Source organism: Mus caroli, chromosome 18, assembly GCF_900094665.2.
Source record: "Mus caroli chromosome 18, CAROLI_EIJ_v1.1, whole genome shotgun sequence".
NCBI classification, from domain to species: Eukaryota; Metazoa; Chordata; class Mammalia; order Rodentia; family Muridae; genus Mus; species Mus caroli.
The window spans coordinates 2,702,059-2,726,502 of NC_034587.1; the positions used below are offsets into that span (position 1 = coordinate 2,702,059).

General features: G+C 37.3%; 1 protein-coding gene across 7 annotated transcripts in view; it reads right to left on the minus strand.

The window, feature by feature from the left end:
- The window catches only part of Arhgap12 (Rho GTPase activating protein 12), a 115,044-nt gene that overhangs the window by 13,603 nt on the left and 76,997 nt on the right, over positions 1–24,444 (minus strand). For 2 of the 7 annotated variants that reach the window (XM_029471800.1, XM_029471799.1), the window contains 7 exons: positions 21,687–21,767; positions 19,197–19,322; positions 14,634–14,708; positions 14,098–14,112; positions 9,981–10,042; positions 6,399–6,480; positions 1,488–1,589 (listed from right to left, as the gene is read on the minus strand). In XM_029471800.1, the coding sequence (XP_029327660.1) occupies positions 1,488–1,589; positions 6,399–6,480; positions 9,981–10,042; positions 14,098–14,112; positions 14,634–14,708; positions 19,197–19,322; positions 21,687–21,767 (543 nt within the window). Of the gene's footprint in view, positions 1–1,487; positions 1,590–6,398; positions 6,481–9,980; positions 10,043–14,097; positions 14,113–14,633; positions 14,709–19,196; positions 19,323–21,686; positions 21,768–23,054; positions 23,196–24,444 lie in introns of all 7 variants that reach the window. The other 5 variants (XM_029471798.1, XM_021150665.2, XM_021150666.2 and 2 more) reach the window with 5 other exon arrangements.

Sequence of the window (24,444 nt, forward strand, 5' to 3'; positions counted from 1 at the left end):
GAAACCCAAAACCAACTTAGTCTCTTTGGACTACATGTTTTTGTTTTTTGTTTTTTTTACACTTCAATGAAAGAACTGTAAGTTATAAAAACATCCCTCTCCTTTCCTGGCTGATAACTGAGTTTGTTTTTCTAGAGGAACATTTGGCAATTTTCTCCCAAACAATCAATTACCCCATAATTTCCTAATTACTATTTAGTAAGGCTATTCCTCAAAAAAAAAAAAAAAGGTAAGATGTGATGAAATATTAACCTGAAAAGCATCAGGTCAAAGAAGACACTCTCCTTTGAGATTTCTCAGGAGTTTGACAGTCTAGAGAATACTGAAATTGTCTAAAATAGGGATAAAATACATTCTATTCCAAAATGCATTTGATCATAGATTCTTTTCTCATTCAGGAACCAGCTACTGAAACTGCAAAGCTGATTTGGGAAGTAATGGCATCCTTTCATGCATCTCTCTAGACAAGATGGTCCAGCCAACCCCCAACACTAAATGTATGCTGTTATAGACAAGGGAGGGTTTCCTGATCAAAGATAAAAGAGTTTCTTAAGAGCAGAACAAAGTGAACCACTATAAGTAGCATCACTGTAGCAGCATTTGTCCTGAGTCTTAGAGATTAACAGAATTTGGGAAGCAGAATTTAGCGTGGTTGGAACATAAGGTAGGACAGTAAAGAGAAACAATCATGTAGATTCTGCTTGGAAAGCACTGGCAAGGCCAAAGTGCCTCGGACACGAGGCTATAAAGAATGGGGAAAGAAGGCAAATAACAAACACATCTCAAAAATGCCTCCAACTTTCTGCAATGGACTTTACTGCTCTCTGACCCAGGTGAACTCTCACCTCTCAGGACCCTGAATGCAAGCAAGGCCTCTGAGCTGTGCTACAACAGAGTGCACGGCAGGTGGTCAGCTTCCAAGATTAGGCCTTGAGAAGCCCTGTCATCTCTCACCCCGCGCTAGTGTGTAACTTGCCATGTGGAGAAGCTGGTGTTAGCTTCTTGGGTTAAACAAAAGAGATCTTAGGGAGAAGGAAGCCTATCCATGAGCCAATATAGGACATGTGGGTAAAATGAGTCAGTCCAACTACCCACTCCATCTGAGACTCCATCATGACTGGTCCCCAGGTGAGAGCAGAGCAGCCATTCTCTCACTTTGCACTGGCTGGAACAAGTGAGGGAAGCCCTTCTACAAAGCTGCTGAGCTCTAAAGTTCTATCTGAGTTATTATATACTGATAAAAAACTGATGCAGATCGCAAACTGTTGTGGAAGGTTGGAATGACAAGGAGGAGAGACTTCATTGCTGCAAAATAGTTCTAGGGCCACAGAGACAGTAAGAAGGCATTAGATACCCCTCCCCACAACACACACCAGTGCCCTTACAACATGATGGTACAAATGACTTAGCCACAAACTTTGCCTAAATTTGTCACAACAAAACCCTGAAACATGTACACCCTAAAGTCAAGAATGTGAGTTATTTACCTCAAATACATTCTTCTTGCTCGATTTGTCCTTTGATGCCATTTCAATCACTGCCCCCTTCAGGTCCACTGTGAATTCTGGTTTGGACTGATTACTCCCAAACTTCATTTTAGAGAAAAGAAAAAAGACTTTATGTGATATAGATGTATAGGTATGTACAAAAGAAGACCAACTATGTATAATAAACACATTATCTTAAATTCTTCTTTTTTCAGACTCAACAATTATAAACTATATCTAAATCTGATGAGCTTTAAACTAACAGGTCCTCAGCAACAAAGGTAAAGCTATGTCCATGTTAATTCCCAGAGAAGAAAATCGGGTAATGCTCTATTGTTTGCAACCAAGTGGACATGGATATACTGGGACTTCACAGTTCTATTTCTATAACTTATGCTACACCGCATGTGGCTATATAAGATTATGTTTTAAGGGGCTGGTGAAAAGGCTCAGTAGGTAAGAGCACTGACTGCTCTTCTGAAGGTCCTGAGTTCAAATCCCAGCAACCACATGGTGGCTTACAACCACCCATAATAAGATCTGAAACCCTCTTCTGGTGCATCTGAAGTCAGCTACAGTGTACTTACATATAATAATAAAAATAATAATAATAAAAGATTGTGTTTTAAATGCAATGACCAACTATCACCTGGACATAAATCATAAGCAGATGCCACACACATTTTCTAAGAAACATTCTCTAGTCCTATTTTGTGCTTTCAAGACTTACTAGCTTGTCAACTAGTTCAGTTGCCAATAGCTAATGACTGACAGAAACAGAAACCCTAAGTCCCATCATTTCAGTCAACCTTTGCTAGAAATTATAAGTCAAATGCTAAAGCCCTTCACAACCTAATAAGAGCCACGAAAAGATCAGAAAAGCTGGGCGTCATGGTGCACACCTTTAATCCCAGCACTTGGGAGGCAGAGGCAGGTGGATTTCTGAGTTCAAGGCCAGCCTGGTCTACAAAGTGAGTTCCAGGACAGCCAGGGCTACACAGAGAAACCCTGTCTCGAAAAAAACAAAACAAAACAAAACCCAGAAAAACAGGTAGCATGAGTAAGAAAAAAAAAAAAAAGCCCTTAGCTATTTATTATGTAAAACTACACAAGAAAGTAGTTAGCAGAAAGAAAATGTGCACTAAACACATATTTATCCTGTCGGCATGCCTCTGATAACTTAACATTTCTACTCAGCCTGGTTAATAAGAATAAAAAAAGGTTTTCCTATGGTACTGCAATGATTTCCTATGGTACTGCAATGATTTGGTTCTTTAAAATTTCTAAGAATGATAATTTACATGTAATAAAGATTACAAATATTTCCTGAATTTTATATAAAAGGTTTGGTTTGCTAAAATGTCATGTCAATATATACTTGCCCTTGGAATCAGGCCAACAATATTGCAGTAGATAACTTCCTACTGTAACAGCAGTACTCTACTTAGCAGCTTTGCACTTAAGAAATGGCTAGACTCCAACTACTTCATTTTTCTTCAACTTTTCAGTGAGTAGTAAAGATTTACACAATGTACTTGTTATACCAAAAGAAGAAATATGAGCCAAAAGTAACTTACTCCCGAAACATTTCTACCTTTGTAACGAAACCAATTAACCATAAAGCTATAACAGACATAGTAATATTTCCTGGCCAGAACTGAAACATTCCAAATGTTTTATAACTTGAAATACACTTAGTAAAACAAAATCAGCTACTTAATTAGCTACTAGTATGTTTTGTAGATGCTTAAGATGATCTAAGAGAATGTACAACTAACCAGTTAAAGATAAACAGTGATATGAAGAATAACAGAAAAACGGAATCAGTATGTTTGGCAACATTTTTTCTCATTCTTTTTTAAAGCATTGTACCTTACAGCAATCACCTCCCTGTCGTTGTATTCAGGGCACCACCAACAAAACAAACAACAAAATCCTCAACCAGTAGTAACTAGACACAAACAGTGACAGATGAAACAGGGGCAGACTTTACATCTGATAATGGACAGATATTTTTTCCCCCTATGAAGAACTCATTGACTGAGCCCTGTTGGCAAAAAGACATGATGAGGCAAGGAGAGAAAATGATTTCATAACAACATATAACAGTAGAATGGCACATATAAGAGAACGGGGAAACCAGGCACCATAAGAACACACCTCTATAAGCAGACACCATACTAGCATAGTCAAAACATGTTTGCCAAAGACATAGAATTCCTACAGTATTTTGTAATTACAAAAAATCTTGTTTATTTTTTACATGAATGGTTTACAAGACTTTATTATAAATAAGTGTATCTTGGCCCACATTCACAACAAAACAACTGAAGGCTAACAGAAAGGACTCACATCTGGCTCTCAGCTACCTTGTCCAGCCTCTCAGCTCAGAAACCCTAGCCCTCCTCCTGAGGAGTACTGGGCAGTTCTAATGACCTCTTCAGGTCACTTCCTGCATGTGGTCTTATGTAGCTTACCTTCCACTTTCTCTGGAATACCTAGACAGAAGTGATCTTTATCCTCTGTGGGACATCTGACAGTGTCTAGTTCTAGTTAAGTGAGAGATGGGGGCACCAGTCATCTGCAAAACACCTTTGTTCATAGACACCACTCACAACAGAAAAGCCTATCCTCAAAACAGTTCTACTTTGGAGAATTTTAAAAGTATAAGAGAATAAACGCTTCAAGGGCTAGCAGGATGGCTCAGTGAATGAAGGTCCTGTTGAGCAGGCCTGATGTCCAGAGTTCACACCCAGAACTGACATGGTAGAAGGACACCTTCTGAAAGCTGTCTTCTGCCCTCCATGTGCACCTGCATTCAGTGTCCCTCCCCTACCTTGCTCTCTTCCTCACCACGTAGATGAAAAATAATTTTTAAAAGACTGCTTCAGTAACTACTAATGATTGTATATTATTTGTGTGTAGCTTTCTCAATTGCAGGTGGAATGTGTGTGTGATGGTTTATATATTCTTGGGCCAGGGAGTGGCACCATTTGGAGGTGTGACCTGGTTGGAATAGGTGAGTCCTTTCTGTTAGCCTTCAGTTGTTTTGTTGTTAATGTAGGCTAAGATATGCTTATTTATAATAAGTCTTATAAACCATTCATCTAACCTATAAAGTATTTGCAAAATATTATATAGACTCATAGACTTCTTATTTAAATCAACTATTGGTATTTACATAAAAAACCTTCACTTAAGATAAAAATTCAAACAATAAATCTCCCAAATGAAAATGTCATTAATAATCCTTCAATTTCAAAATTGGCTAACCCAGTGAATTTTGAACTGTATCTCACTAAGGCCTCCCACATGTCTGCATTTTTTTAAAAGTTACATACAGGGCTGAAGAGATGGCTAAGTAGGAGTGCAGCATGAGCTGGTAAACTAAGTTCAATTCCACAAAGCAATCCTCTGTTGCTACATGCAAAGCATGGCACCCATGTGCTCTCTCTTAAACTCTCTCTCAAAGGTTAAGAAAATGAAAAACTACATCACAAACATAGCTATGTCACTGACCTCCTTCAGCACACTGTCTACTCTCTATCTACCACAGCCTTCAATAGTTAAGGCTCATTAGATATCAAGTAAGTGTTTCAGGTATTGGGTTACTATTTATTAATCTTAACTGCTTCTCCATTTCTTTTCTTTCATGCATCCATTTTCTTCAGTCAGTTTCTAATAAAAGTGGAGCCACAGGTACAAAAAGAAATAATTACACAATTCTTCAGAAATACACAACACAATAGAAACACATACTTTACTTCAGGGAAAAGGAGGATTTAAGAAAGACAGACCAAACCAACATTTCCGTCTTGTGATATCAATGCATATTCTAAGTTATTTTCACCATACTGGCTGAACAGAGAACTAACTCAAGGGTTAGTGAGACACAAAAAGAAGAAATATTCTAGAATGTCCATACTCATGTACAGCTGATATGGGTTTTAGAGTGCTGTTACATAGACTGAGAAATAGCAGCTCAGGTATGTGTAGCTTAGCAGCATCAGCACTGCTCTGCACAACTGCATCACAAATGTAGAAAACAAAAGGCTGTTTGGAGTTTGATAATTGTTCTCTCTTTCCTCAAACCACTGGTCCTATGCTAATTAAAAAAAAAAATCAGTATTTGTAAGAAAATGCTGGTTAGATAGGATATAAAACAGACCAGATACATTTAAAATAATTTCATTTGAATACTAACTCTTCAATTAAAATTATTGAAAGTTCTAGAAACACCTAAATTATGAATTCAGGAGTCACTCTCAACATTCTCAACCCAGATCTGTCACTTAGTATTTGTCAAGCCTTAAGTCTGAATGTTTGACGCCTCAATGTCTCACCTATGATGGGAAAGAAGGGCAGGAGAAATGGCTGTCTTGGAGTTGAAGGAAAGGTATGTGTAATCCTGTATATTTAGAACATGCCAGCATTCAAAACATAAGCAACTGTAAGTGACAACCTGGTAGCATTGTAACAACTGCAACTATAACAGTCAGTAACACCAGTAAACACCAAAAACAAACAGTGTCAGCAGTTCACAAAATCAAGCCCCATTTCATAGTTGCCTAGAGGCTGCCTGACAGTAAGACATGGACATCTGAGTCACCCCCTAGTTACAAAGGATCAAACAGGTAGGCCCAGCTACAATGACTACCTATTTTCTAAGTACGTATCTGAAATAATAATTAAAAACACAGAAAGCTTTCAAAGCCTATGAGTTAATGTTCTGCAATGCTCAAGTTGTGAGCTGTCAGTTCAAAGGATAGGGTAAACTGCTGATTTTTAACACAGCCAGACTTTTCTAATGGTCTGTGCAAGTCAAAATGTATCTTTACTTCAAGCACTTTGGACATGCAGATGCTACAGCACTCACATTACTTAAGTACATTTCTACAGAGAAATACTTACCCAGCTTGTACTACTTCCTTGAGTTTTTGTAAAAAGTAAAGACGAACCCTGAAGCACTGCCCAAGAAGACAACCAGTTCTTTCTGCAAATATACAGATGAAATGCAACACTATCAATCAAAAGAAACCAAGATCTACTTAGCACTATCACTGTTAAACACAATGTAATGGTTAGTACTTGAACTATTTGCACTAGATATATGATTCTAATGGCATCCAAAGTCATTTTAGTGCCTCAATCTGACACATAACCCCCACACAAAACAATTGAGGTTTGTAAGAAATGTAAATAATCAAAATAACTGTAACCAAAATACCCAGGTGTTTTTACATAGAACTAATCAAGCACACTGTGTTTAAGAACATTAATTTATTTCAGTCATACAAATAGAACACATGTGTATGTTCCATAGATATTAGACATGTTAAATACTAGATGTTAAAAGTATATACTAAATGACAGACTGATTGCTAAGATTCTAAAAATTACTGAATTATAAAGGCAACGCATATATGCAGAAAACTCTGAATATAAACTTTTGTAAATGACAGGTTGCTGAGGTGGCTCATCAAGTAAAGGCACTTGCTGCTAAGCTCAATAATCTGAGTTCAATCCCCTGGACCCACATAATATAAAGAGAAATTCACACAATTCTCTAACATCAATATTCACATTGTCAAAATCTGTAAAGCCCCTCCCCCAATCCACATTCTAGAGACAAGTATTAAGTATCTGGTGTGTATAGGTCTTTTAAAAGTGTTATGCATTACTGTTGTGTGTGCTTGTGCATATGAGGTCAGAGGATACCTCTGGAGTCTGTTCTCTGCTTCTATCTTTATGTAGGTCCTTTGGTCCAACTGAAGCTGTCAGGCTTGCACAGCAAGCATTTTCACCTGCTGAGCCATCACACACTGACCACTAGAAGTTGTGTGACCTCCAGAGGTGGCTCAGTGGTTAAAAGCAACTTCTGTTCTTGCAGAGGACCTAGGTTCAATCTCCAGCAACCACATAGTATTTCACAACCATCTATAACCCCAGTTCCAGAGGACTCAGAGTCCTCTTTTGACATCCTTGGACCCAGCATGCACACAGTGCACATATATACACACAGACAAAACACTCATACACATAAAATTAAAAATATTAAAAGAAACTGTCTACTGGTTTACTGTTCTGTCTCCAGATACACAGGTACAGTTCACAAAAAACATGTGTACCACTACTGATGTTTCTACTAAGAACTTTAAAGGTGACTGACGGTTTAGTCTAGCCAGAATCTTCCCTTCTTCATTACCTTAAATTATCCATTAAAGATTTTTTGCTTAAATGTTTCCCCCATTGCAGTGAACCTTACATTACTTGATAATCTATTTTTGTATCTATTTCAAGCTTAGAAAATGTCTTAAGTAGCAAACACATTAGTATTTATAAATAATAAAATTATATTATAAGGGAATTCAGTTGCTGTAACTCCACGTGCTACAGTGCTATAGAGATTTAGTACTGCTTTCCATCCAGCCCCACACAGCCAGTTTGTGGGAACTCTGCAAGGACTTCAGTTTGATTACTTTGTCAGGATGTAGAATTCAATACCTGTCAATGAGATCTACTCTTCCATTTATTTCCTGTAGTTTATGCACAACTATTTTTGCCTGTTTGTTTATTGTGCCCAATGAAGTATAATTTAGACTAGGTCTTACGTGTTCTAGGGCTGAGCTTCAATGTGTAGTCAAAAATGACCTTGAACTTCTTTCTGATCCTGCGCCTACCTGCAGTGCTGGGGATTACACCCAGAGCTTTGTGTATGTAAATAAGCACTGTAGCAAATGAGCTACTGCTTTAGCCCGTCAATGATTATTATTAATCATTAGTGCTTCCCCATGAACAGATTCACAATACTATTATTTTATGCATCTCTATACACATGTGTATATGTTAGAGTATAGCATGTGTTTGCATGTGAGTCTATACAAGCACATGCATGGGATAGAAGAGGACTTGAAGTGTTCTTCCCTATTACTCTCCACATTTTCCTTTAGGGCAAGGTCTTTGCCTAAATCTAAAATTCTTGCTTGGGGCTAGGCTGGCAGCCAGCAAATCCTAGTATTTCTCTTGTTTCTGCCCCTACTGCACTGTGGTTATAAGCAGGTGGGGAGACCATGTTTGTTACAGGAGCGCTGGGATCAAAACTCAGGTCCTCATGGCTGTGCAAGAGGCACTCAGACCCACTGAGCCATTTCTCTGGCTCCCTGCTTTGCCATTTTAGAGTATCCATGTTTGTAATACTTCAAATGCATTTCTTCTTTGCTAGGTTCCTATTCCTGCTTTATTTTTTAAACTTTAACATCCCTGCTCATAGCTCTAAATCACTTTAGGTTGTTTTTAAACACAGTGCTCTGTTTCAATCTGAGCACCCATTGTTTTAGTTGATCTAAATCATCTATCTGCCTGTTAGAAGTAGTGAAGATTCTAACACTGTTTAATAAAATATGTTTTCTGTTTCATTTTGTGTGGACCTCTTTTATGCTGTTTTGAGATAACTTTTGTTTGTTTGTGAACCTATGCCATTCTCTACTATGAAAGATGCTTTTCTCCCTTTCCAAATTTAGATGTGAAAGGAAAAATTATTTTTCTTCCTTTAAAAAAGGATGTTGTGTGTATATGTTTGTATGGTACTTGCATGCAAGTGTGCAGGAGCCCATGACCACATACACACAGGCAGAAGGCAGAACAGACACTGAATGACCTCTTCCACCACTCCCTGTCTTACTGCCTTGAGACAGGGTGTCTTACTGAATAGGAACTGAAGAGACTGGCTAGATGACCAGTGAGCCCTTGGTATGTGACTATTTCTTTCCCCCTAATGCTGGGGGATCCTGCCATGTGCAGTCCCACCAAGCTTTTTGGTGGTGGGGATTTGAACTCGGGCCTCCACATTGCAAAGCAAGCACTTCTAATCACTGTATCAATTTTACATTTGCAAAATTAACTAAGCAAAACACTAGGTATAATAATGCATGTAACAGCAAAAACTGTAAGCACCCTAAATGCATCCTAACAGCAGGTCTGGTTACATCCTTGCAGATAAATAGTGATTAACTATTCTGTAGCAGCACATGCTGCGCTAGCTGTGATGTCATAAACTAGAACCATCTTCAAGATAAATATAAAGTAGACCATGTCTAATGGTATATCCTATGGCTGGGCATGATGGCACATGCCTTTAATCCCAGCACTTGAGAAGCAGGCAGATCTCTATGAATTTGAAGCCAGCCTGGTTTACAAATTGAGTCCGAGACACCTAGGGGGTCTGTCATCTACATATATACAAACATCTACATGTAAATCCTCTGTAGAGGAAAGCACTTATGCTCATAGGACCTGACATGAGAACACACAGCCGGTGAAGATTTTTTTCTATGAATATTATTTTTAAGTATGTTAACAACGGAAATATTTCATGGCAAACTTACTAGAAAATATGTGATTGAAAATTATCCTAAACCATTTTATTAGTTCTACTGGGATATAAATTTTCATTTACTTCAATCAGATAAGAATATTAAAAGATTTCATACTTACCGAACTTTTTTCCCATTTTCAGTAATTTTTGTTACATTTAACAGTCCATATTTCTCCTGACCCTATGGAACAAAGTAATACTTTTAATGTAAAATTCATACAAATACTAATATCCAAGCCATAATAATCACTGGAATCCAAATGACCTTGCAGTACAAAAACTTAGAGATTAGTTAGTAAATAGCACACCTATTATCACAGCACTATACTTATCTTGACATTGTCAGTAATTTATAATTAAGGACTTTTCTTTTTTTCTTTGAAAGGGTTCCTGCAGCCCAGGCTGACCTGGAACTTGCTATAAACTTGCTTGAACTACCCCTCTTCCCCCGCATCACTCACAGGTAGTGGGAGATCACAGACATGCCCAACAACGCCTGGCAAAATATCTTTTTCTCCTGAAGTCACAGCAGCCATTTAGATACTTTGTTAGCAATTAGAATTTTACCAGTAACCACCAGAAAAATGGTTTATATCTGCTTTGTAAATATGGAGGCCTGAGTTCAAATCCCCACCAAAAAAAAAAGTCAAGTGGGGCTACTCATGCCTGGATCCCCAGTATTGGGGGAGGAAACAGACAGATGCCAAGGGCTCACTGGTCAGCCTGTTCAAAGAATGTGATGTGATGTTATGATGATAAATAGTAGATTTAAAAAAATACTGATCTTGTCAGAACATAATAATGACTAGTCAGACAAATGAAATGACTGATAAATTATTCAAAAGTGTCCAGTATACTACATAGAATTAATGTGATATATGATATAAAGAAATGTCAGTATGTGCTTCATTAAACAGATCACCATGGACCTAGGTCCTGAAAACACTAGACTTATTAGCCATGACATTACAAATGCAAAAGTGACAAAACTTTATCATTAACCATCATGCAAGCAAAAGCTAGCTGATGTCTTCTCAAAAGACCTGCAAATGAACATGAAATACTTTCTCACCACATTAGTTTCCTATACAAATGAGATTCATCATAATGAGTTGGTGGATATTAAAATCATCAATACTAGAAACAATATGTACATGAGACAGCAGTCAATTATAACTCAACTGAAACACATATATAAACACAAAAAAATTCAAAATTTGTTTCTTTTAAAAAGCTTTTTGCTTTATTTTTACTCATATTTATCTATTTGTTGGTATGTGCACACAAGTGTGGGTACCTGCAGAGGTCAGCAGGTCAGATCAGATCCCTTGGTACTGGAATCACAGGTGTGTCAGCTGCCTGATAATGAGTGCTGGGAACCAAACTGCAAAGTCCTCTGCAAGAGCAGCAAACATTCCTAACCACTGAGCAATCTCTCCAGCCCCAAAATTTGTTTGATTGGTTCCTCAGCAAATTCTCTCTAAGTACTTTAACAAGAAAATATAAATCTTTTTTATATAGCATATAAATATAATATTGACTACCTTCTCAATAATATTTAGAAGATAATGTTTGAAACTTTGCTTGCATCTCTAACTGAAAATTTGTTAACTCTTATTTATTGTTGGCAGACTGAAAACTTGGATATAACTTAGTTACAATTTTACTACAATCATTTTATAAAGCATAGGTGTTTGATCTCTCAGATACACATTTGATACTTTTCATAAGAACCCTATTGTCTTTCAACAAAAGTGCCAATGACACAATTTTAAGTATGTACAAGACACTACATAAATACAATTTTAAGTATGTATAAGTTACTACCTAAGAGCCTTCTGAGTTTACTGTCCTTTCATCAGATACAGATAAAAGCTTTCCAAAGAATGAGAATAACAACATTAACTTCTCTGGATGACTTAATGTGAACTGTCAGAAGTGAGACTCTGGGATGTTTTTAAAGCTATAGGTGGAATAGCATAAAAGCAGCAGCAGCAGGAGGAAGGAGATTCAGGTATCAAAATAAAGAGTGAAAACGAATGGGACAGCAGTAGTGACAGACAGTGTGAGTACAGGAATGAGAAAGAACTTAAGTCAGAGATTTTTTTTTTTTTTACCAGAGTCAACAGATAAAACTGATTTAAAACCAGAAACGAGAAACATGCAAGAGGCTGCATTTATTCAGGCACTGTTCAAAAGGAGTCAGTACTTTCTCCAAATTCCCACAGGGAGTAAGATGGAGGCACTGGCCCTCTAAGTACTGAGCACTCTCATTTGAATATAAAAGAACAAAACTTGCTAAACTCAAATGTACAGAAAGTACCCCAAACAATCATTACACAATACGTTAAGTGCTCTGAGAAATGGACTCCTATCTCAACCTGGACAGGAGAATTGAGTTCAACCTGGAAGACAGAGAACAGAATCAGAGCAGCTTCCTACAGGAGCTGACCTCTAACCTACGGAGTAGCCAGATGGAGACAGAAGGAGAAAGGCAGAAAGAACATCACAGGGCCTACCAATTATGAGGCAAGGTAAACAAGTGGCAAGAAGAGAGGCACTAAGAGACAACGGCAGGCTGGCAACCAGCTGCACCTCTAACTGATATGCTGAAGAATGCCAAAGGTCTGAACTTGACCAAGGAAAGTGAGAAAGGGGCTAACTTCCAGAGAGAAACAGGTCATGAGGGGACAGAGATGCCATGCACACAGAGGAAAGGGAGGATAGTGAGCAAAGAGCGAAGTTTAAGCAACTATGTAGACAGCAGAATCTGTTTCAATGTTATATTTTTATAAAGCCTTCTAAATCTGTACCTTCATTGCCACTAAACATTTATGCCAAGATTTTAATTCACATACAGAGAGAGGGGGAGATAGCTGGGTAGTAACTAGACAGAATGGAAGAGACAAATAGGACTCTTAGAAGCAAGGCACACAGAGGAGGGGCCTGCAAAATAGATATCAGGAAGAGAGGTCAAAGGGATAACAGCCTCAGTGTGAGGAGGAAAGAACACCCTGTTTATGTGGAAACAGTAGTCCTGGCAACATCAACACAGCTGTTCTGTGTTAACAGAGCACTGAAACAAGGCACACTAGGGAGGCAGTTCCCGGGGTGACCATCAGAGGGCACTCTGCATCCAGGACAGTTTAATGGATGTCAAATGGACAGGAAGATCATTGAACAACAGTGTTTTTAAACTGTATGAAGGATTTACAAATTCTTGTTTCTACAATTACTTAGAAATTCCTTTTTATTAAAACATAGTCTATGGAGATATTTCTGTAAAATGTATACTGCCTATATTTAAAAATACATCCCATCATTACCTCTTAGCTTACTTAGTGCTAATTAAAAATAAAAAGTATATACAATGTGATGGGAATCATAAAATATAAGGAACAAAAAGAACAATTAAAAAGAAATATACATGTATTGCCACATATATGTGGGAAAAGGAAAACAAAAGTCAGAATGATCAGAAAGAATCTAAAGTCTGACTAGTAAACAAAAGTTTAACCTAACTTCATCAAATAGTAACGATCAAAGTTTGTCTTTTTAACGTGTTAGTTACATTCATTAACTCAACAAGTATTTGCTCAGCAACTACTGTGTGGCTGTGCAGTAGGAATGGATATTCCCGTCTCTGCTAACAGTGTCTCCTTGCTGGAGAAGACAGAGACAAAAGCTGGATCACAGAGGGTGTTCTTGATTTTATGAAATAAACAGCACTCATGCTACAAGGAGTACCACAAGGAACCTCATCTCACCTAGAGGCCTGGCCTAAATTCTCTAGGAAGCCAACTCTGAACTGAATCCTGGGGATATGCACAGGCTTCCAGGCAAAGGTGTGGCAGAGCCTCGGTGGCAGAGGAAAGCGTTGTGCAGTATGGGAGAAGAGGACACATGAAGTATGAGCTAGGGACACAGACAAGAGCCTAAGCATATATGTCTTGCTTAAAAATGTTCTCCTTTAAAAAATGTTAAATGTTACCCAGTAAGAGGACAGCAGTACAAGCCAACAGCAGATCAGTGTTGACAGGAAGAGCAGGAGTGTGTGAACATGAGGATGAGGTCAAAGGGTCCAAACATGGGTTTCACCGTGAGGAGAAAAGCTGCTGGGAGGTTTCAGTCAGACTTATCATCTCTAGTCCTCCCTGGCCCAGACTGACAAGCTCTTCCAAATCACAGATGCACAAGAGCAGCCATGCTACTGGAAAGGAAGGGCATACATCTTACCTTCAGACTGCCAGCCTGGGAAAGAAAGGGAAGTGTAATTTAATTTGTAATATTCTCTGGGAAAGTTCTGTTGCTTGTTTTTTGAGACAGGGTTTCTCTGTGAAGTCCTGGCTGTCCTGGAAATCACTATGTAGACCATGCTGGCCTTGGAACTCACAGAGATCCATCTGCCTCTGCCTCTGCCTCTGCCTCTGCCTCTGCCTCCTGAGTGCCAGAACTAAAGGCATGTGCCACCAGACCTGGCTTAGAATTTTTTACTTTTAAAAACTAAGTATAAATTTGTCACTTTGATATATGGCATATATTTAAATACAGCATATATGTAAACATAAACTACTAGCATATTTCATACAAAAGGGGCTTTAAAATGAATAAAATTTGATTCTTAAAACTGTTTTAGTTATAATTTTTCTAAAAGGCCAATAAAATTTAATAGAGGCACAAGAAATACTTCAACATTATATTTAAAGAAAATTAATTTCCTGAAAGTGATTGAAACGGCTAGGCTATTTATTCTGTGTTTCTAACATACTAACTGGATCTTGGCGCTTTGATGAAGTAGGAGGAGATTCATTTTCAGGTAAGCAGAGTTTGGTGGTAGTTGGAGAATCCTACAAGAAATAAGTAATGAAAAACGTTACTCTATTTTAAACATGTCTGTTTCTTCCTGATCACAGTGGGAGAATGTAACAAGGCAAACAAAGGAAACTGTTTCCTTGTTATTTTCTATCTCAGATGCTCTAGAAGTCAGGTGACACTGATCTGAAAACTACAGATGTTACTAAAAGTTTACAACCTATGGCATGTTCATATAGCAACTATGTTGGGTAAAACAGCATTTTATCACTTTTAATTAACCCTATTTAAAATTACCTGTACACCAGTCACCATATAACGTACTATTAGTATGATAGGTATGATTATTAAGTGCTATAAAGTACATTCACAAGAATTAAGTGATAATTGACAAGTGAAATTTTTAGTCTAAAGCAATATGGGGAAATAAATTTAGTCATTTATCAGCATTAAAGGAATTTATAGTTACTGTCCAATAATTAGATATAAAGATATAGATATATGCCAGAGAAATCTAGAATTTAAAGATTAATGATGCACTGGGAGGTGGAGGGATATACATGTTTAAGTTTACAACAATATAACAACAAGCGAGGGGTTCTATCAACAGCCAGTTTGGTCAAATCTGAAAGATATTACTTCTTATGAAAGGTAAGACTGAAAAGTAATTTTTTTTGGTACTAATACCTACTTTAAAGTTTCCATTCTCCTAGATGTTTGAGGAAAAGAGAATGAGAAATCATCCTAGCCCCCTTACTGATCCTTGACTGTACGTTTACTGAGAATTACTTCATGTCCTTTTTCATCTAAGCCCTTAGGCAGCAGCAATGTGATTGTCCTGAGAACAGATATTTACTTATTTTTAGTAGAAATCTGTCTCTTCAAGTTGGCCTTTGAAATAGATTCACACTAATTGCTTCATCAAGTAAATGATGAAGTTTACTCATTCTCTTACTAATTCCCAGTCCAAGCAGACAGTGCTTTGATTACTCATCTCCACATCTGCTCATCCCAACATCTATGCTTATAAAATTACAAGATTCTGACAACAAACCTAGGAACATTTTAAGAACAGTGTAAAAACCCTGATTTCAACACTCATTCACTTGCAAAAAAAAAAAAAAAAATCTTCAATTTGCACCCTATACATTTGTACCCACAGAAACGCTACAGCAATCAAGATTTACAGGGAAACCTTTGGAAGAACAATCTTACAACAAAACAACCAAAGCTAACACCACTAATGGACAAAGTATTAGAATCCTAGCTACAAATCCAAGAAAAGCAAACTCAGCTATCCAGACTTGCCTTTCACCTTCTTTCAGAGTTTTTTCTGAGCTCAGTCATATGACTTCTATGTGTATTAAAACAGCCTGAAAAGATAAAGCCTGAAAAATCCATAACAACACAGTAAGGGAGTAAAAGTGATATACAGCCTACAGTCCTACAACCCACAAGTACGAGTGATAACGAATACACAATTATAATTACAGTAAACAAACAACTGTACATTTATGTATCCCTGTAAGAATATGTGCATACACATCTTTCACATCCATGAATAGTTTTAGTAAAAGCCATATATAAGGAGAAACAAGGAAACCCACTCAGACATAATAAAGACACACCTACAACTACCTCCTTCAAGGTAATCTTACCTGTGAACTCATGTCATTTTAACAAGGCTTGCTGCATAACACTGGATTTTATTCCATTAAAGTTATAGGTGCCATTATGTATAAGCTTGTCCTAGTGTAATCTCTTTTCCATAGCCTCAAAGACTGCCCTATTTGAAGACAGCATATTTAGGTGATAAAACGAAATGGAAATATTTACTTGATGAAGCAGTTAGCTGTGAATCTATTTCAAAGGCCAACTTGAAGAGACAGATTTCTACTAAAAATAAGTAAATGTCTGTTCTCAGGACAATCACATTGCTGCTGCCTAAGGGCTTAGATGAAAAAGGACATGAAGTAATTCTCAGTAAAGGTACCGTCAAGGATCAGTTTAAAGCTGAAATCTCACAGGAATATGTGTGCAGGTGTTCGTGCATGCACGTGCACCCTTGAAGATGACGGAAAACTTGAAAAAAGGAAGTCTAAGTCTATCTCACCAAAATACCTTTCCTATCACTGGAAGAGGTAGCAGAGGTAGCTCACCAATAGGTTTTGCCTTGCCACATTATATATGGCAGTTAGCAGTTTTCTATAGACCTAGAAATGTAATTAACTCCTGGAATTGATTGTATTTTCCATTAATACTTCTAGGAATTTCACTTGCCTAGGCTAATCTCAATACTAACAGATTTTCAAACACATCTTCAAAAATACTGATTCCAAAATGCCATTCATTTGTCTTTTAGATGTCTACACTTAGTTGTAAATTATTCTTGAAAATAAAAACTGGAAACTGGTCTACTTTCATTATTGTTCTGTAAGTTATTATAAATATAGAAAGTGTGCACACTACACTCTTTTAAAAGTCTACCTTGTTTTATATAGAAAGACAAATTTACACTCAATTGCACTAACAAAACATCTTATTTTGAGCTGAATGAAATCAATTGTTTACAGAAGGATTTAAGAGTGAAAGTAGCCAAACACTGGGGAAACTAACAGAGTTCATTTTAACCAGGCACAGTGGTGTCTACCTATGATCCCAGCACTCTCGAGGCTAAGGCAGGAGGCACGGTAGTCTGAATGAGAACTGCCCTTATGGACTCATGCATTTGAACACTTGGTCCCTAGTTGGTGAAAAGTGTTTGGGAAAGATTAAGAGATGTAGCCTCACTGAAGGAGGTGTGTTATTACAGGCACCTACCTGCACACACCTTGTGCGTGTAAGCTCTCAGTTACTGCTACCTGCTACGTTTATGTTTCCATTGTGATGATCATGAAGTGTAGCTCTCTTAATCCTGAGCCCTCCAAATTAAATGCTTTCTTTTATAAGGTTGGCTTTATCATGGTGTCTCTTCAAGAACAGTGCTAGAGCAGTAGCTAAGAGCTTACAAATGATCCACAAGCTCAAGATGTGTGTAGTGGGGAAACCTACCTGTAGTAACACACCTCCTCAAGTGAGGCCACACCTCCTAATCTTTCCCAAACACTTTCAGTTGCTAAGTTCCAAGCCAGCCTAGGCTACAGAGAAAGATCATGTTTGTTTTTTTGTTTTTTTTTGAGAGAGAGAGAGAGAGAGAGAGAGAGAGAGAGAGAGAGAGAGAGAGAGAGAGATATGGAAGACCTGTTAATTATGCTACAAAAGTGATCAAAGACCTTTCTAAAGGTAATGTGTTTAATTATAGAATATTATCAACCCCTTTCCCTTCTCCTTCTAATGGATATGACTGATATACTGTAAATGCCCACCATGCCCTGAAAGAAAATCATATCCTAACAGTACAGATGAAGAAGTTTAAGAAGATCCTTTCTGAAACCTGAATCAAAATCCATATTCTATTAGAAACATAGAACGTTACTTCTCAGACTGATAAAAGCAATATTATGGGAGAGAATAGAGAAAGTAGGATCACAGGCTTTCCCGGGACAAAGAAAATGAAACCTTTACTATATAAAACTTCCTGAAGACCAAAGACAGCAAAAGTGGCTTAAAATAGTGTGTGTGTAAACATTATATACTATACACTCATATACACACATGCACATGCTAGCTCAAATATGTCAAGTGATATCTGATCAGGAAGTCACAAAAAAGTTGATCTATTGTACAGAATTTGAGAAAACTCTAAGCCAAAAACTAACACATAGTATCTGATACTAAATACAAACTCATGCCATTTAGTTAAGAAATATTTTCCCATTGCATGTAGACAAAACCATTAACTTACATGCAAGAATTAAGTAACTATTGTGTGTTCTGCCCTAAACAGGTTATCTGTATCACCTTCCCAGGTTCGGGGCCAACAAGAGAGAGTGAAGAAAGAACGAATACAGGAAGGAGTGCTATGAAACCCTTCTGGATACGATGTGGCTCAGAGCAGCAGAGACTGCCTGCATACCTTGTCAAGACTAAGAGTCTCAGCATTCCAGCACACATGGGAAGGAGCTTAGGTCTCAGTCTGCCCTGAGGGGTTATGGGCAGCTAATGGCTGGGGCTGGGGAGGCATCATACTTCTCAGTGGCATAGCCACTGGTAAGCTGCCCTGTCCTTCCACCCAGGCTCACTCAGCAACCCTTAGTTAAATGTAGTGGACTATAAAAGCAAACAGATGAAAGGAGGGAGATTTTGTTGAGAAAAATTTTGTTGGGATTCAGTGGGAAGAGCATAAAATAGGCTAATGAGGGGGCAATATAATCAAGGTACATTATATGTACACAATAATGAAAAATTAAAACAAACTAACATTATTTTGTACTTGCTCAAAATAAGTTAATATTTTTGCTAAGAATTATGTTTAACAGCAAAATTTTATATAAATATTAGTAAAAATATCTATAACTCACTGTGAACAATATAGTTCCCAAACACTTGCCAAAACTCTTAACACATTTTTTCCAAGCTCTTACCTTGTCGTTGGAGTCCAACACAATGGTGCTATGTCTCCATTTAGTTAACACTATTGGTTCTTGCAGCCGCCTGTCCAAACTCCTACTTTTAATTATTTCTCTTTGCTGCTGAGATGAAGCATTATACTAAACAAAACAAAATACAGTCCATAAGTAAAGATACAAATATGAATCTACAGTAGCTCCTAATGACACATGACACTAGGCAATGTTCAAGTGATACCACACCAAGACTTGTCTCATCTCAATCTTCTTACTGAGCAGCCTTGTAACATGACTGAGACCTTGATTTTAGAGTGGGATATACCCGGCTATATTGTCTTATGTTGTCTTTTGTAAAATATTTACTCCTCTGAAATTGTTCTTCAGTTGCAAAACAGACAGAGCAGAGTTGTTACCTCACTCAGAGATGTCCTAAGAGTAAATGAAGTAGAAACATCCCAGTTCTTCATAAAAATACTACCACAGTTATCATAAGGCTTCAGTAAGGTTCACACATACAGTTTTACATTTCATGGTTTAAAGGTTTGTTTTGTCTCACGTAAGGCTAGACACACTGCTATTTTTCCAAAGTGTGTAAGTTCTGAACACTACTTCTGAATACACCAACAGTGTAGAAAATAGAACAGTCACAGTCAAGAGAAAGCTGCATGTGAAATTAGCATGTTATGTAGATCATATAAAAACATAGAGAACTATTAAGCTTTGAGAGTTATATTACCTTATGTAGGGTATTTAAGTTGTACAAATAAACTTTTATACAGATACTTTTCTTCCCCCTGAAAGGGAAGGATTCCTTGTATCAATGCCCCTCAGCTCTAAAATCAGTCCAGCAAACCTTAGCTTTCAATGACTTTGATTATAATTACACTAATTATATATTAGAGTATGCGTGCACAGTATGTTATTTTTTGACTCTCCAAAATGAATGCATACAAACCAATTCAGTGTTTTCTGACAACTATCTTCAAATTATTACTTCTAAACTAAACAATGATAATGCTTAAAGACCACCAATATCCTGTGCCAGACATTTAATTTAAAGAGACCTGTTACACAGGGCTTCTCTGAAATACAATCATCTCTAGCAAACATGTGACTGTGTAAGTTTATATATGAAATTTTCATGGAACCTTGCCTAGCTTTTGAGCTTGTAATTACTATGATTTAGAAAGGTGGTAAGAAAAATAATGTAAAATTAATTCAGGTAATAATCATAATTTTAAATGTACTCATAATTTACTAGGCAGAGAATATTCATAGGGGCAAATCAAGCACAACAAAAATGTGAGACACCAATAACAAAGTACTCATAATAGAGAAAAAGACCAAAGAAATACCACAACTTAAACACCCTTAGTTTAAAATGATGACCAAATTTTAACATGTTTCTAATTCCTATAAAAAACTTTTTAAAAATCTGAACTAAAATCTTAGTGTGTATTATTATTTTTTTAATCTATTTATTTATTTTAGAATACAAGTATACTGTAGCTGTCTTCAGACACACCAGAAGACGGCGCCAGATCTCAATACGGATGGTTGTAAGCCACCATGTGGTTGCTGGGATTTGAACTCAGGACCTTCGGAAGAGCAGTCAGTGCTCTTACCCACTGAGCCATCACGCCAGCCCAGTGTGTATTATTTTAAGCACATACATAAAAATAAGCTCTAGTAAGAACCTAGCACTAAGTTTTACTGTTTTACTGTAAGATATTTGCTTCAGGTATTTTTCTATAAAGTGACATAGTATTTGGTACACATTGATGCCTTCTGAATACAACTTCCAGATCCATCTCTCGTCCCCTTTCGTGCTATATTATATGACGAACAATGTGTTCATCACTCACATGCATCTCATATTTTGAAAAAATCTTAGTATCAATATATTGTTTAACTAACTGTACTGTGCCCTATGTTTATCCATACCTGGTAGGTATCAAGTGTGTGTGTGTGCGCTCACACACATATGATTCACTTACATATACCTTCACTGATGATGGTCTTGAATAAGACCACTATCCTTTCTCCTAAAAAGACATAAGGCCCATTCCAGGTAAGATCCTCAGATAACTAGACAGGCTGGTACTACTGGCATTAAGTAGCACTCTTATTTTGGGAGATAATAAGAAACTAGTTTCAAGCTATCAAAAAATTTCCTGATTGAGAATAACCTAGATGAGAAAGTGGTAAATATACATCTCTGACAATGTTAGGGAACCACGGGGTTGCAAATGAACTTAGGAGAAAAAAAGTCTTCTGCTTTTTAAAGAATAAAACAAAGCTAAGAATAAATCTGTAAAGTAAGTTTAAAGCTACCCTGATCTACATTGGGAACTTCAGACCAGTCTGAGCTACAAAATGAGACTTTGTCTCTAAAACAACAAACAAAGACAACAATAAAAAAAAAAATCCAAAAAATAAAAAACAATGAGTCTCATGCAGCTGTCTTCAGACATTATGCAATAAGGCCAGCATTAAGCTCCTTACCTTTGGCAATTCCCACTCTGACCGAGATCCATCTGCGCTGTAGTAATACTGTCTACCTTGATCATCAACATGCTTGAGCCACTACAAAAACACAACAGGTTCGTATTCAATTTAAATAAAGGCTAGTTTAAATGGCTATAGTAAGATTATTAGATACTGTTCTTAGAAATTTCATCCTACTAGCAACAGAGAAATAAATAAACAAATGAACTCCAGAAGGTTAGCATGATAGGAAAGTGCACTTATGGTTGGTAAATATAATACTCGATACTAGTATGCACGTCTCTCTTTCCTCAAATGTCACATAATAATTCAAATAGTATGTGACAACATAGTAAGAAACATATGACATAAAACATACACGGAGACACGCATCTGCTGGTATAGCAGAGTGTCTAAAACATCCTGAGAACAAGTTTAAAACATTAAAAACATTTTTTTTAAGTTCTGGTATAAAAATCTCATAATTTAAGCCTAACTTTACACAAATCCTCATTATTTCCCTCAGCCAATGCATTTCAAGGAACAAGAGAACTGCACATAATATAGAACAGAGAATAAATAAATAATAATATTTATCTTTATAGAAGCAAAACCACTAATTCTATACATGTTGGGACTAACTAACTGAAGCAGGAAAAGGGGCTATTTGCTTACCCCCTATCTTTAACTAGTAAGCCAGTCAGCCACCATTTAAAATGACTATTTATGTAGTGCTTAAAATTTTGATATTTATTAATCACAAAATATTAGATTCATGGTCTTTGTTTTACAAAAACTCAGTCATAACGGAAAAAAAATATAAGTGGTGTGAAGAAAGTCTGTGATAATAGCAGGTTGGAAAATCCATTGGGAAAAAAAAAAAACAACTTTCCCCAAGAGAAATAGCAACAAATATTTTTATTGAAGAACCTTAAGCAAATGACAACAGGTCTGCCCTCAAAGGTTCATCTGAATGGGTTATCAGTACCGGAAAACCACCATTGCTGTAGCCCATTTAAACTGTGAAGCAAGAATCAGGATGTAGCTTAGTAATTGAGTGCTTACCTATCATATGTGAATGCCGTGTCCTATCCCCAGCCACAACACACCAACAAAACCATGAATCAGTAGTACTCCTATGTACTCCATTGTAAAATTGCTATGAGGAATACTTCTCATGAGATTTTTTAGAAAAAGAGCTTTGCTGATCAGTGGAGACTAACCTCAAATTCAACATCCCACCTCTGCCTCCCAACTGCTGGGTTATACATATATACCTCCATGCCAGCTTAGGAGTTTATTTTACTATCAAACCTCAGTGCACAATGATCTCGTGAGGACTCTGCCAAGGTTCACTAATGAGAAAAAGAAGAAAAAGAGAAGTACCTTTTCCTGAGTATAGTCACTGGTATACAAGGTATGCCCACGTTCATCCAGCTCTTCTGACCAACCCCTGGGAGGAGAGCCACACTGACTATCTGACTGGCTGAAACAACTGCTGTGGTAGTTTTCTTCTGATGAAAGAGGCTATAAACAGTCAGAAACACAGATTTTTCTTCTTTGAATATAAATATGCAGTGAGTGAGAATCTAAAAAGACTGAATTTACTTGGCTATACATACTAGGAAAACTTGAATATATTAATAATATAGTATTTACTTTTCAAAATATATTTGTCTTCAGTATATTATAAGTTGTGAGGTACAACTAACATTGGCTATTTTATCATATTCATACAATCCTAGACAAAGAAATATTTATTTCCTGACAGGAAATAAAAATAATTACAGTTTAGATACAGAACAGCTGAAAGGCTTGGTTCTCAGCTCTTGGAGCTACTGAGAGGGCGCTAACCCTGAGGATGAGGTCAATCCATACCTGAGGTAAGGATGAGTAAGAGAGGACTGGCTTCAGCCAATGGGTAACAGGCAGCACGTATTTTAGGGTGTAGCCTGTCCCTGGCTCCTCGCTGTCTCTGATCCCTCACCTCTCTTTCCTAGCAGCTGTCTGGCGGTGAGCAGCTTTCTTGCACTATGTTCTCCTACTATGATGTTCTCCCTACGAACAGCCAGAGACAACAGACCCAACTGTCCAAAGACTAAAAATATGAGCATAAATGAACTCCTTTAACTTGGTTTTCTACAGTGGATGTCACAATAGAAAGGAGACTAACAAAGGCATCTTTACCATTCACATCCTAGTGAGATTACATATATAAATCATCTAAGCAACTAGCCAGAAAAGACAGTGTACTCTTTATAGGAGAAAATGACAGCTGAGCTTTCAGCATCAACAATGGAAGCTAAAAATCACAAGAATAAGTTAGCAAACCAAACTAACAAAAAGAACCAACTCAAAAGCCAACTTGGAACTACATTAAATCCTTAAGTAACTCAACAATGTGTGTGCTGAGCATGTGTAGGCGCATGTGTGTGCATACACACATACACCACATTTCCAGACCGAAGAAAAAAATTCTATCACTAAGAAAAGCTCACAAGGAAATTTAAAAGCATGTACTAAAACAGAAGAAATTTGAAGGGGAAAAAGTAAAATTAAGGATTAATGTTGAGTTGTAATACACAATAGAGAAGCTAAAAACAGAAACAAAATATACAATAATAAAAAAGCATTAAGGAGCCGGGCGTGGTGGCGCACGCCTTTAATCCCAGCACTCGGGAGGCAGAGGCAGGCGGATTTCTGAGTTCGAGGCCAGCCTGGTCTACNAAGTGAGTGCCAGGACAGNCAGGGCTACACAGAGAAACCCTGTCCCGAA